General features: G+C 68.5%; 1 protein-coding gene across 1 annotated transcript in view; it reads left to right on the top strand.

Moving 5' to 3' along the window:
- Positions 1-13,923, top strand: part of SYT7 (synaptotagmin 7) — a 30,947-nt gene extending 17,024 nt beyond the window's left edge. The window contains exons 4-12 of the mRNA XM_075163549.1: positions 758-973; positions 4,001-4,369; positions 6,382-6,507; positions 9,343-9,478; positions 9,994-10,264; positions 10,681-10,850; positions 11,362-11,476; positions 11,557-11,756; positions 13,077-13,923. Coding sequence (XP_075019650.1) covers positions 758-973; positions 4,001-4,369; positions 6,382-6,507; positions 9,343-9,478; positions 9,994-10,264; positions 10,681-10,850; positions 11,362-11,476; positions 11,557-11,756; positions 13,077-13,181 — 1,708 coding nt within the window. The 3' untranslated portion in view covers positions 13,182-13,923. The remainder of the gene's footprint in view (positions 1-757; positions 974-4,000; positions 4,370-6,381; positions 6,508-9,342; positions 9,479-9,993; positions 10,265-10,680; positions 10,851-11,361; positions 11,477-11,556; positions 11,757-13,076) is intronic.
- Positions 13,924-14,149: the final 226 nt, after the last annotated feature.

The following is a 14,149-nucleotide window of genomic DNA, read 5'->3' as shown; positions in this document are numbered from 1 at the left end:
TCTCGCAGGAATTCAGCTTCTCTCTCTTGTATTTCCCTTTTCTTTCTCCCCTGGTCTCCGGCCGCTGTAGCGATCTAGACAGAGACTTTTGGAATAACAATGACAACACAGTGCAGCAGAAATGGAGCTCCTACCCTCCCAAGGAGTTTATACTAAACATTTCACCTTACGCCCCGTACGGTGATCCGCGGCTTTCCCTCAAGTGAGTCTCTCCTTACCGGGTTTACTCCGTGTAGTGAGTATATGGGCAGCACCCACTCGCCTTCCTCCTCCTCCTCCTCCTCCCGGGCTCCCCGCACGCCACCCCATGGGCAGCCCCATGGAGACGAGCAACCCCTCCTTCCCGCTCCCCCGGGGGCGGCCGGGGCCGCGGAGGGTCCCCCCCACCGCGGTGGCGCAGGACGGGGTTGCGCGTTGGGGGCACCCCCTCGGCGCGGGGACGGGTCCCCCCCCGGGGCTGGGCTGCCGGCGAGCGGGACCCCCGCCCTGCCCCTCGCCCTCCTCCCGCCTTTATTTTGGATGGTTTTGCCGAGGCCCCCGCGCACCCCCCCGGCCAGGACCCCTTTTCTTTTGCAGTGCTGATGTCTCTCTTTCTCTCTCTGTCTGTCTGTCCGTCTCTTGTCCGTCTGTCCCCCTCCGGCTCTCTCCCCCTCCCCTCGTACCCCCCACCCCTATCAAACGGCTCCCCCTCCACGTCCGTCTGTCCGTCCGGCTCCCTTTGTCTGTCTGGGGGGCTCCGGCCGCCGGCCCGGCCCAGTGGCTCTCTGTTATCAGGGGCCAAGCTGACGGCGTCGGCCGCCGCGGGGTTGGCGGGGGAGCGCGACGGCCGCCCCGGGGAGAAGCAGCGGCTCGGCGAGGACGGCATGAGGAGCAGCGTCTCTGCCCACAGCGAGCCCGGCGCGGGGAAGGCGGCGCGAGGCCGCTGGCACACGGTGCAGAGCCACTTGGCCGCAGGGAAGCTCAGCCTGTCCAAGTGAGTGAGCACGCACGGTCCGGCACGGCACCGCGTCCCGGACCCCCGCCACCGCCAGCGTGCCCAGGTGCCCGCTCCCCTCTGCGAGCTGCGCTTGGACGGGGGCCACTAAGAGATCCCCCCGGCCACCGCGCCGAGGGAGGCGAGGGGCTGCCCAGGGCCTTTCGGTGCGGGGGGAGCGGAGGAGGGGGCTGGGGGGCTCAAGCCCCAGCTGGGCAGGAGGAGCACCTTTGGGTGCTGTCGCCGGCACGTTTCCAGCACCAAGAGTGGCTTTGCCCGATGCCGGTGGGAAGCAGCTCGGCGTCCCCGGTGAGGCTCCCCAGGGCAGGGGACACCATCTTGGTGATGGCCCAAAGGCAGGAGCTGCTCTCCATGTCCCCGTCCCTGGGATGTGGCCATCAGGGACGGTGCGTGGCATCGCCAGCCTCTTCCCTCCACAGCGCTCCCCTGGCCCACGGCACAGCCATGAGACCCGGTGCCGGCACCTCGCTTGCGGCTCCACCGTATGATGCCGGGGGAGAGCTGGGGAAAGTCGGCGGTTTATCAGATTTAGGGGAAAACCAGAGCTTTGGCACGCTCGGAAGGGCTCGTGGCCCAGGCAGGCTGGGTGGGGGTCTCGGTGAGACCCCCCCGCTGCTGGCAGCGACCGTAGCTCTGCCGGGGGAGATGGCGGTGATTTATCTGGCTATGGGCTCCGTCCTGTGTTTCTGACCTCCGCTCCGGTTCTCCGTGCTGGGGTGCAGCAGCCTCCGATTGCGCGGCAGCCCGAGCGCCGCGCTGCCAGCTGAGCAGCCAGCGGGTCCCGGCAGCGGCCCCGGCACCCTCGGAGAGGTTGGTGGCAACGGCAAAGGCACTTCCCAGGGCTGGCGTGCCACATCCCTGCTGCTTCTTCCAGCCTTGTTGGCAGGGAGAAAACCTTTTCAAAAGAGAAAGGCCAGTCCTGCCGCCTTGGACAAATCCCAAATGCCTCCTGGAGCCCCAAAGATTGGTGTCCCCCTTATTCGGAGCCGCGGCGGCCTGTTTGGCATGATGCTGGTGTGCTCTGGCTCGGCTGCTGGGGGGTGAGAGGGAGAGGTGAGGAAGAGGGGGAGCTGCGCAGCCTTCAGCCGTACCCAGTCTTGGCGGAGAAGCGGAACCCGCTGGGAGCCCGCGCTCCTCCGGCGGGATGTGCGAAGGCCGGCTAAGAAAAGGCATCGCGCAGCTGCCGTGCCGAGAGCCGCTCGGCACCTCCGCTCCCGCTGACTCACAGCCGGGCTGCGCCGGCGGCCATGCTGCGCCGGCTGGGGCGGCGCCGGCGCGGGGACGGGCTCTGCTGTCCTGGGTGGTGGCTCCAGAGCCCGGAGGGGCTGGGAGCCGGACAGACGGGTGACGGAGGGACGGCTGGCGCAGGTGGCAAGGGCAGAGTTAAGGGGATGAGGAAGCCGCCGGTGAAACATCCTACCTTTCAGCATCTCTTTTGCACAGAGCTTTCGGGTTTGGGAGTGTTCGCGGGGGGCCATGCGGGGGGTCTGGCTGCTGTACCCTTCCCCTGGTACCGGGGGCACCGGGGTGGGCACAGGCAGGGCGTGCTGCCACCTGGCACGGTGCTGGCAGGAGCTCGCGCCTCCAGCTGGCGCTGGGCCGAGAGGAGCCAGATTTAGTTTCCTGTGACTGAGAGGTTGTAAATTGAACTAATTTAGGATTTGATAGGAAAGCGAAAGGAGGTCGGCGGCAGGCGCGGGGGGGGACGGCGCAGTGCCCGGGCAGTGCCCCGCGTGCCTTCAGCCCCGGCCGTGGGGCAGGATCCATCCCAGCTCTCCGCTCCTCTCAACTTCCCTCCCTCCTCTCTCTCTTTCTCTCACCTTTTGCTCTCTCTTCACCTCTTTTTTTTTTTTTTAAGCTATTTATCCTTCCCCCCTCCCTCCCCGTCCCCTGCTGCTGGCAATGCACGATGGCACAGCTTCGCCACGCGGTTTCAGCCGGCACCCCGGCCGGCCCCGGCAGCGCAGGGACCGGGGTAAGGCCGGCGGCTGCTGCTGAAGGCGACTCCCCGGTGCCAGGCGGGTCGGTGGTCCCGGGGTGGCCCTGCCCTTGTGCATCGAGGACCCCCGAGGGCTTTTGCCAGGCTGGCTGGTCCCCCCCGGTCTTGCAGCCACAAGCTTTGCAGGCTGCCGTGGGCATCAGTGCCGTGCCCAGGGCTCCCGCCCGGCTGCATGGGCCGTGCCACGCATGTGCTGCCGCCCCGGCGCGGGGCCGGCTGCATGGCCAGCCATGGGCACCGCCGCTTCCCCACCGGCCTCTCGCCTGCTCTTCCCTCTCCGCCGGCCAGACAAAGCCCGTCCGCCCAGGGCTGGGCTTCTCCGCGCTCCCCGTCCCACCGGGGCCGTGTCCCCATCGCCTCTCATCCCGGAGCACGGCCGGACTCCCACCCCAGTGGGGTCCCTCTCCGCTGGCAGCCTGGCTTGGCCCTGGGGACACCCGGCTTGCTGGCATGCCACGGCCACGGGGGGCTCGGGCCCCCCATCGCTGCAGGAGCCCACAGCCAGTATGGTCCCTCGAGATCGGGGATGCTGAGACCTGGCAGTGAGGGTGCTGGCGGCTGGGTGCTGGGCTGGGAGGGACGGGGACGGGGACAGGGCGGGCTGGCTGGCAGCACGTGAGCGGGCGCCGCGGGATTCGGCTTCACGCAGCAGCCTAATTAGCTTGCAGACGAGGTCGGCCGGCGTGCTGGGAAGGCGCCGGCTGCACGGCAGCCGTGGGAGCGGGAGGGCACCCAGCCGGCCGGGTGCTGCGGTGCCGCGGCCGAGCCCCCCAGCAGCCGGCACGGCGCCCGGGCGAGATGGCGGCGGCACGAGAGCCCCGTGCCACCGGCGAGGCCGAGCCACGACCGAGAGGCAGAGGAACCGGTCGCTGCATCCGCTGGCCCCTGCCGGAGCGCTCCCTGCGCTGGGGCATCTTCTCTCTAACTCTCTTCTTTTCCTTCCTCCAATTTTGCCCCTTCACCTTCTTCTCCTTTCTCTCCTCTCCTCTGCCCTTCCTCTCCCTAAGTTTCGAGGACTCCACCTTGTCCACAGCCACTACCCTTGAGTATATCCCCACCTCAGCAGGCGACCCCAAATGCCAGAGGCCCCGCACGCTCATGCGCCAGCAAAGTCTGCAGCAGCCCCTCAGCCAGCACCAGCGCGCCAACCACAGCCAGCCCACCACCAGCCAGAGCCTGGGCCACCTCCAGGCCCACAGCGGCTCCTCCGCCGGCGCCGGCAACCCCCGGGGCTCCCGCGGTGGCCAGGCGCGCCAGGGCATCGCTGCCGGCTCCAAGCATCGGACGGCTGGCGGCCGGAGCCGCTCCAATCCCGGCAGTTGGGACCACGTGGTGGGGCAAATCCGCAACCGCGGCTTGGACATGAAGTCCTTCCTGTAAGTGTGCGCTCTCCTCTGCTCTCTCCTCTGCTCTGCTCTCTGCTTTGCTCTCCACTTTGCTCCCTCCTTTGCTCCCTCCATTGCTCTCTCCTCCACTCTCTGCTCCCTCCTTTGCTCCCTCCTTTGCTCTCCCCATTGCTCTGTGCTCCCTCCTTCGCTCCCTCCTTCGCTCCCTCCTTCGCTCCCTCCTTCGCTCCCTCCTTCGCTCCCTCCTTCGCTCCCTCCTTCGCTCCCTCCTTTGCTCCCTCCTTTGCTCCCTCCTTTGCTCCCTCCTTTGCTCCCTCCTTTGCTTACCCTGGCACCGCCGCTCGGCTGGCACCACCTTGGGGATATGCTGCCAGCGGAAAGAGCCGAGTCCCCTCCAGCCCCATCATGGGGGACAGGGGCAGCCCCCCCCCAGCCCAGGGGCTCAGGGAAGGGTCTCATGCACTCCCCCAGCCCGCTTTGCCCCGTGGCTTTGCTGCGGATCCCCCGCTGCACTGCCGGCCGGTGTGGGTGCTCAGGTCCCCTTCAGTCCCCGGGGAGTGCAGGGATGCTCCAGCCCGTGGGACAGCCACCGCTGTGGAGTGACATTGCCCCGGGGGGGGGGGGGGGGGGCAGCTGTGCCGGCGGTGGCTCCCGTGCAGGGGTGACCGTCTGTTCGGCCCCGATATCGCTGCCTGTCAGGCTGCCTTCCGCCCAGGCTGGAGCCGCAGAGGCAGCCTGCTCCGAGCTGCCGGAGCTGTGTGATCTTTAATCGGGCTTAACTCTATCTCCTCTATCAGCGCTGGCTTTCAAACCTCAAACGCCGAGGACTAATCTGAGTCCCACGCTGCCGCCGTATCTCGGCACATGACATTGTCACTCCTCCGCAGAGCCGGTCCCCCCCCCGAGTCTCCATCCTCCCTGGGGTCCTCCCGTTCCCCCCTGGCCTCCGTTTGCCCCCCGGCACCCCGGGAGAGGGGATGCTCAGGTCCCGGCTGTGCTTCCCGCAGGCTGGTAGTGCTCAGGGTGGGGGGGACAGGCCTGATCCTGCCCTTGCCTGAGTCAGCACAGCACCTTCTGCATCAGGGTTGGGTGGGAACGGCCCTGGGAGACACGAATTCAGCTGCCCACCCTGCTCCTGCCTGCGCGGGCAGCCCTGGAGAGGGGGTTGAACCTTCCCCCGGGCAGGCAGAGGCACCCCGGGGTCGCTTCCTGCAGCCCTGCCCGGGGGTCCCCTGCCAGCTCCGGCACCGGCCGTGCCCCCCGCTCCTCACCGCCAGCCGGCTGGTGCCCCTCTCGGCTCTGCTGCCCAGCGCCGTGCCGGCTCTGTCCTCTCCAACCGAGCGGTTCCTCACCGGCTCCATTTGCCGGCTTCCCCATGTCGAGATGCGGCTCATTAGCCATCCCGAGGGTCACGTTCCTCCCTGTTTACCCAGCATCGGCGCTGGTTCCAGCCTTAATTAGCGGAGGGGGAGCAGCCGCAGAGCCGGGACGTGCCGAGCCAGCGCGCCGTTTCCCCGCGGAGGAGCCGCTGCCATTTACCACCGCCGCTTTCCGAAGCCATTAACTTTGCTTTTGCTCTTTATTCTGTTTACCCTCCCGCCTGCCTCCCCGGCGCCGCGGCGTAAATGCGGTTACGGGCTCCGGGGAGGTTGTGCCGCTGGCGCCGAAGGGGGGCAAAGAGCCTCGGCCGTGGCACCTCCATCTCCTCCTCCTCCAGGGAAGGATGCTGGGACCTCGTCCCCAGCCCCTCTGGGCACCTTCTCCCCCCTCGGCAGGACCTCGGCATCCTCCCTGCCTGGACCGGCGGAGGAGAGGGGTGGCAGCGGTACCCACACGGGCCGGGCTCACCGGAGCCGGCACCTTTCTCCCCGCAGCCCTCTGCGCCCATCCCGGACATCGTCTCCTGCGCAGGGGCCGGCGGGCAGAGCCGGGGTCCCCTCGCCGGAGCGCGGGGTGCCGCCGCTCCTGCCGGTTCCCTGCCTGATGCTGTGTTCTCCTCTCTCTCTCTCTCTCTCCCGCTGCCTGCGGGGCCGCCTGGGCAGGGAAGGCCGGATGGTGGTGTTATCCCTGGTTTTGGGACTCTCAGAGCAAGATGACTTTGCCAATATCCCCGACCTGCAACCCGCTGGGACGCAGCCGAACCAGCCGAACGCTCAGGGGGACAAGAGGTATGAGCGAGGACGAGGGCAGTCCCGCAGGAGGAGGAGACGAGGGCCTCACCCAGGGTGGAGGAGGAGGAGGAGGAGGAGGCTGGCCTCGTGGAGCGCGAAGGTTGGAGCGGCACAGGGTGGCCCAGCGGGCACGGTGACGTCTGCAGCTCTCCCCCGCCGGCATCCACGGTTCTGCCTCCGGAGCGGCGGCACCGCGAGGACCCCCGTCCCTTCCTCCTCCCTCCCTGCCCTCCCCCTCCTGCCGTCCCCGGCCGCCAGCCCCCCGCCCTGGCTGCATGCTGGGGGGCACACGCTCGGGAGCGGGGCGCAGGGCAGGGGAGAGCCCCTGTGCCGGGAGGAGAATGGGGTGCAGGGGAGGGGCCAGGCTCGCAGGGACCCCCCCACAATGCCGCATCGGCAGCTGAGCTGCATCCCATCCCAACGCATGTCTCCTGCACCGCGCTGCCACGCCCTCCAGCCCGGCGGGGCCGTTTGCAGCCCGGTGTGGGGTGGGCGGCTCCCCCGGGGACGCGGGGACATCCCTGCGGTGGCATGTACTCAGCCCTTGCTCGAGCCCCAAGGCTGAGCCGGGGACAGAGCAAGTGCCGCAGGCTGGGGGGACGCATCACCCCCTTTCTCCTCCAAGCAAGCTGCGTGGCAGCGTGGCACAGACCCTCGCCTCCGGCTGCTCCCCGCCTTCCCGAGGTGCCGAAGGCTCAGCACCGCATCCGGCACCGGCACCAGAGCCCAGCCGCGGCCGCCGGCGAGGGCTGGCAGGAGCAGAGGGGCCCTGCGCCGCCGGGAGCGGGTGTTAATCCCCTCCGGAGCGGGGAGGAGGTGTGAAGCCGGCGGGCGCTGCCTCCCCGCGTGCTCGGCGTGTTAATGAACTGGCACCGTTCTCGCCCAGCGGCTATTTTTACCCTGCTCGGCTTGGTTTCGCTCCATCTTTTAGCACTTCCCTCCCCGGCATCGCACTGCGCAGCTGGTCCCTGCGGGGAGCACCGGCCGCCGTGCCATACCGTGCCGGCTGCCCTGTACCGGGCGAGGGGACGGGGGACGCCGGGTGCCGGGCATGGGGGGGTGGGTGGCTGTGCCGCAGCTGTGCTCCCCGCTTCCCCCCCTGCTCGCTGGACCAAAAGACCCATCCCGGCGCACGCATGGCCTCCCCGCCTCCATCTCCCCCCCTGCTCCCCGTCCCCCTGGGCCCCGCGGGACGCGGGGGGTTCGGCCGGCGGAGGGGGCGGGCTCCGGTACCCTCCGCTCTCGCCTGCCCACCCGGCGCTGCCGGCCACCCGCTCTTCTGCCTCGAAATATCTCCTCCATCCCCGTTTCTCAGCTTCTTCCTTCCAGCCCGTCCCCGGCGGCTCCAGCCCGGCGCCTCGGCGTGTCTCCTGTCCCGGCGACTAACCGCTCTCTGTCCGTCCATCCGCCCCGCTCCTCTCTCCCCCTTCCCTCCCGGCAGGCCGGCGGTGGACGACGCTGCTCCTCCTCTCTCTTGCTCTTTCCCGCTCTTTCTCTTTCGCTGTCCGTGACCTCCGCTGGCGCACGCCGCCGCCCCGGCACCCACGGCTCCACCGGCACCTCCTCGCCCAGCGGGCCCCGCCGCCGGCTCCTCCGCCTTCATTTTCACTCTGTTTTTAATCTGACTTTGCCTCCCCAGCTGCCTCGGGCTCTCCGGTCCTCCCGGGGTGCCGTCCCGCCGTGTGCGTGTGGGTGTGCGAGGGCTGCCGCCCCGTGCCGCTGTGTGCGCCTCCGTCCCCATCGCCCCCAGGTCCCCTCCCTGCGTCTCCATCGGCGTGTGTCTGCGTGTGCTTGGCGTGTCGGTGGGTGTCTCGTGGCATGCGTGTGGCTTTGCCCGCTGAGCCCGCCACGGCGCTGGGGCTGTGCCGGCGGCATGCTGCCCGCCACGGTCTGCGTCCTGTTGGTCCGTCTGTTGGTTTATCACCGTGTCCCGGCTCGGGCAGGAGTCGCGGCGGGTGGGAGCGAGGGGTGCATCGTGGGGTGCCTGTCTGTGTGCACATCCCCTCCCTCTTGGGTCTGTCTGCACCCAGGGCTGCCCCGTCCCTGCCGCCATGTGCCTGTGTCCCCTGTTGTCCCTGTGCATCGTGGCAGCGTGGCCCCGGCGTGCGCCCGCCCGCCTCCATCGCTGCTCTGTCCGTCTGCCCGCCGCAGCTCCCGGCTGCCCACCCTCCCGCAGGGCCGCTCCCTCCCCGGCACCGTGCCCACCGTCCCTCAGCCAGCCGGCAGCCACCGGCATGGCCCCCCCCGAGACCCGGCTGCCGCAGCCGGGATGTGCGGGGACAGCCGGGGCAGCGGTCCCGGCTGCGGGGCAGCGGGGAGGGCTCGATGGCAGAAGGAAAGGAGGGCGGTTAGCACCGGGCACCAAGCCCACGCCGCAGCACGAAGCACCCGTGGGTCGGCTACGCACCCGGCTCGGCGCCGGGGTGTGAAGGGGCTGTGCGTGGGGGAGGCGCAGGCAGAGCCGTGGGTGCTGGTGGGGACCTGGTAGCCGCGGGGCCAGGCGGCTGCCCCTGGCATCACCGTGGGCTCTGTGGCTGCCGGGGGTGGGACGTGGCCGGAGGGTCCCAGGGCACCGGCTGGCACCCAGCCCTGCCTGACTGCCCGCACCGGCCAGGGCCCCTCTGTGCGGGGAGGCTGGCTGTGCCACCGGCAGCACAGCCCCGGGCGTCCCTGCAGCCCAGCTCTGCCCGCATCCCAGCTGGCAGCCTCCATCGAGGGCTGGCACAGCCCAGGCACAGCATCCGCCGGGAGAGGGGGTCCGGGGGAGCCCCTCACTGTCTCACCCTCGGCTCTCAGCCCCTCTCCTCTAAGGCACTGCCTCTCTTTCCCCAGGTTGCCGGCTGGTGGCAAGGCGGTGAACACGGCGCCGGTGCCCGGGCAGCCACCGCACGATGAGTCCGACCGCAAGACGGAGCCGCACTCCTCCGTTTCCGACCTGGTCAACTCCCTGACCAGTGAGATGCTCATGGTGGGTGGATGGGGTGCGCTGGGGACGGGCTCCGCAGGGGGTGGCATCCCACCCTGGGCATCTCCTCGCGCCCCTCCCGGCTCTTCCCCACGCCTGCCCTGTGCCACAAGCGCCCTGGCACGTCCCAGCCCGCTCTGCCAAGTCCCCGTCATAGCCGGGCGCCGCAACCGGCGCAGCCCTGGCTCAGTCGAGGCGACGCAGCCGTCCCCCCCGGGCCGGCGCGAGGGAGCGGTGCCGGAGACGTGAGGGATGGGCTGTCAGGAGGAATTTGGCTAATTGGCACTCCCCGTCTCCGGGACGCGTGGCACCGAGCCAGGAGTCATCTGAGGCGATGGCGGTGGCAGGGAGCCGGGGAGAGGCTGATGCCTTCTGACAGCTCGCGGGGCTGGGGGTCGGGTGCTGGTGTGAAATGAGTTTGGGTGCCGAAACGGGGGACAGGGGTGTGCAGACCCCACTGGTGGTCCCCTGATGGCCCCCCAGCACTGCGCTCACCGCCCTTCTCCCCGCTGCCGCAGCTCTCCCCAGGCTCCGAGGACGACGAGGGCCACGATGGCATCAGCCGGGAGAACCTGGGCCGCATCCAGTTCAGCGTCGGCTACAACTTCCAGGAGTCCACCCTGACCGTCAAGATCATGAAGGCGCAGGAGCTGCCAGCCAAGGACTTCAGCGGCACCAGCGACCCCTTTGTCAAGATCTACCTGCTCCCCGACAAGAAGCACAAGCTGGAGACCAAGGTGAAGCGGAAGAACCTCAACCCACACTGGAACGAGACCTTCCTCTTCGAAGGTAGGGACTGGGATGGACTGGGGTGGGAGCGGAACGGTTGTGGGACCCTCTGTCCTCCCTCCTGGGCTGGACCAGCTCAGCTCAAGCTGCCAACTTGGTGGCCATTGGTGATGAGATGGGTTGGCCAAGCCGTCAAGATTGGAGGTGTTTGCTCTGCATCCCATGAAGGGGACACGGGGGGGCTCCTTGTCCCCTCAGCAGGCACCCACGGGTGGGTGCACACAGGGGAATTAATCTGCTACCAGCCATCGCGGTGGCCCGAAGCCACGAGAGGTGCCCCATGCTGTCATCTGCTCCCCATCCACTGCCTGGTGCCAACATCTCCCCATCAGCACGGGCAAGGCAGGGTGGCACGGGCACCGGGTGCTGCTTGGCACGGCCGCGGCAGCTCCTCATCCCCTCTGTCTCTGGCACAGGGTTCCCCTACGAGAAGGTGGTGCAGCGGGTGCTGTACCTCCAGGTCCTGGACTATGACCGCTTCAGCCGCAACGACCCCATCGGGGAGGTGTCCATCCCCCTCAACAAGGTGGACCTCACCCAGATGCAGACCTTCTGGAAGGACCTGAAGCCGTGCAGCGACGGCAGCGTAAGGCCCTGGTCCCCCTCCCTACCCCGGGACAGTCCTCGAGGGGAGGCTACCCCCTGTCCCTGTGGTGTCCCAACGGGACCACCACCCTCTTGCTACCCCAACAGGGACATTTTCTGCTTTGCAAGAAGGTTCGACATCCGATGGAGAGGTTTCTCTTCCCAAATCTTTATCTTTCTATTAAGGCACTAAGTAGCCCAAAGCAAGTGTCTCATTTTGGGTCAAAGAGAGCTGTTTCAGGTAGATCTAAAATGAAAGTTTTCTTTTTCTCCTGCTCCAGCAAGACCAGAAAATGTCCCCCTGGGGATGGCCCCGTTTCCTCCTGCCCTGATTTTCTGTGTGGCCCCAAAGTCCACCCTTGGGACAGCTCTGGGGGGGTCCCAGCCCAGCACCCTGCTCCCGTGGCGGGACACGGGGGCTTCGGGTGCTCCATCAGGGCTTGGGCTGGGTGCCGCGGGGAGGAGCGGGTGTTTCTGGGGCACCCACCTAAGGGCCTCCCTGGGTCCCACAGGGAAGCCGTGGGGAGCTGCTGCTGTCGCTGTGCTACAACCCCTCCGCCAACTCCATCGTGGTGAACATCATCAAAGCGCGTAACCTCAAAGCCATGGACATCGGGGGCACGTCAGGTACGAGCTCCGGCTCCTGCCACGCCTGGCATCGCTGCCCGACGCCCAGCCGGGGCTAAGAGCGGCTCCTCTCCCCCCAGACCCCTACGTGAAGGTGTGGCTGATGTATAAGGACAAACGGGTGGAGAAGAAGAAGACAGTGGTCATGAAGCGGTGCCTGAACCCCGTCTTCAACGAGTCCTTCGCCTTCGACATCCCCACGGAGCGGCTGCGCGAGACGACCATCGTCATCACCGTCATGGACAAGGACAGGCTGAGCCGCAACGACGTCATTGGCAAGGTGGGTGCCGCGGCATTGGCGCGCGGTGGAGGCACCCCAGCAATGTGTCCTGCCGAGGGATGGCACCCGGGTCTCTGGCTGATGGCCACCGGGGCCATCTCAAGCTGGAGAGGAAGGTGGAGCGCGGCGGGGGCCCCTCGTGCTGGCTTTCCGGCCATCTCCAGTCCCGGCCGCGGTGCGCGGCGGCAAGGACTCACCCGGCACAAGTGGGGAGACGATGCGATGGCCCCCATCCAGCGCGGCGATGCCCCGCGCCTCCCGCCGTGCCGTGCTGCGGCACAGCCTGCGCCGGGGTGAGCTTCAACCTGCCCAAAGTCTATTTATAGCGAGGCAAAAATCGAAGTCCCCGATGGCTCCCGTGTGCTGGCACCAAGTAGAGCCGGAGCCCTCCCCGCGGCAGCATCGTCCCCAGCTGCGGGAGAGCAGGGACGGGGCATGGGGCTGGGCCGGGGGTCCCCAGGGTCCCTGTCTGCCACCGGACGGACCCCAGCCCCCATCCCCGCGCTGGGATTACCGGCCGCCTCCCGATGACAGGAACAGAGGAATTCATCCCCTCTCTGTTTGCTTTACGTTAAATCCATCCAGCTCTCCGCTCGTTAGGGTAACGATGACAAACGAGCACAGTAATCTCCGTTATCACCGCAGAGAGTCGATGATCCCCAAACGCAGCGCTGTAATCAAGCAAACACGTAGATTGGGATAAAACCGGGGGGGGGGGGTGGCCGCAGCAGCTCGGCACCGCGGGCTGCCGGAGAGGGGCAGAGGTGCCGGCGTCCCTGGTGTTGGCACAGCCCGGAGGGGACATCACCGGTGGCACGGGCATGGCTGCGCCCAGAGCCCAACGCCAGCCAGCAGGCCGGATGGACGGACAGACAGACGGTGCCCATGATGTCTCCGCTTTGCATTAAAGCTGCCGGGAGCGTTGCGGCATGAGAGCAAAGCGGTGCTGCTGGCGGCAGAGCCGGAGGAGAGGAGCGTGCCCTTCACGCCCCCGGCCACCCTGCCGTGGCCAGCAGCCTGCTAATCACTTTTGATTGCATAATTAGCGAGCCCCGCTCTGGCGCGGCGATCCGCTTAGCCGGAGCGGCGGCACGCTTTCCCCGAGCTGTCAGCTGCGGGCAGGGCTGGCACGCGCGGTTTTCCGCGTCGCCGTATGGAAAATCGATGGATTAAAATAGCCCAGCCCTGCGTAGAGCCCGGGGCCGGTGCCCGCGGCCGGGGGAGCGGGGAGGGAGGACGTCGGGGGCGAAGGCGGCAGCGGGATGGGGATGGAGGGGCCTGGAGCAGAGCCGGGGGTCCAAGGGCTGCCTGTCCCCGCAGATCTACCTGTCCTGGAAGAGCGGCCCCGGGGAGGTGAAGCACTGGAAGGACATGATCGCCCGGCCCCGGCAGGCAGTGGCACAGTGGCATCAGCTGAAGGCCTGAGCACCCCGGGATGGCGGGGCTGGGGGTCTCCCTTCCCACCCCCCCATCACCCCTCCGAGGGGCTCCCGGCGAGGACCCGAGGGACCAGTGGGACAGCGGCCTGGCTCGCGGGGACCCTGGGGTAGGAGGGGGACGGAGCCCCCCCGGCCCCCCGCTTTCGCCTCTCCCCGGCGCTGGGGCGTGGGGGGCACGCAGCCACCCAGGACCCCCAGCCGAGAAGGGTGCCAGAAGCGATGACCCCCCCGTCCCCATCCCCGCCACCGGGCAGGACTTCTGCGAGTGCTTCCAGCCCCGATCCCTGGGAGCCCCTCTGCCCCTCCCCGGCCTCACCCCCCATTTCAGGGGGCCAGGCTGCGGGTGCGAGAGGGGTCCCCCCCTCCCCTCCCCTTTCAGCTCAATAAAACCTCTCTGAGCCGTCAGCGTCGCCCAAGCGGGGCCGCGGAGCCCCCCCATCCCCTGCCTCGTCCCCACCGCCCTCCCCGAGCCCCCCCGGCCACGCTGGGCTGGCACGGGGCGGGGGGCATCCGGGGGGGAGGGCAGCCCCCTTCCCTGGGCAGGCGCGGGCTCCTGGGATCGGAAGCCATGACACAATTCGTTAGCCAAAGCGGGCTCGTTTGTGCACTGCCTTCAGCCGGGTTTGATGCTTTACCTCCATTTTCGGGCTTGGCGGGAGCGGGAGGTCGATAACCCCGTCCTGGGGCTCACCCCCCCGCATGGGGACCCCCCCATCCTGCCCCCACCCCAGCTCTTCCCCCCGTCACCCCACCCCGGGCATGTCCCCGCGGGGCTGGGCAGGGGACCGGCCTCGAGCCAGGCGGTGGCCCCCCGGGGGATGCTGAGCCCCCGAACATCCCCTTCCAGCCGGGCTGACCCAGGCACCAGGGCTGGTCTGGGACCCCCATGACCCCTGTGCCCAGCGCTGGGGTCCCTGGGGGACAAGGGATGGAGCAAGTGCCATAGTCCCCATC

The sequence above is a fragment of the Calonectris borealis genome, chromosome 14 (genome assembly GCF_964195595.1).
Source record: "Calonectris borealis chromosome 14, bCalBor7.hap1.2, whole genome shotgun sequence".
Classification (NCBI taxonomy): domain Eukaryota; kingdom Metazoa; phylum Chordata; class Aves; order Procellariiformes; family Procellariidae; genus Calonectris; species Calonectris borealis.
Note: the sequence above shows the minus strand (reverse complement) of the source record. Positions and strands in the feature narration are given on the sequence as shown.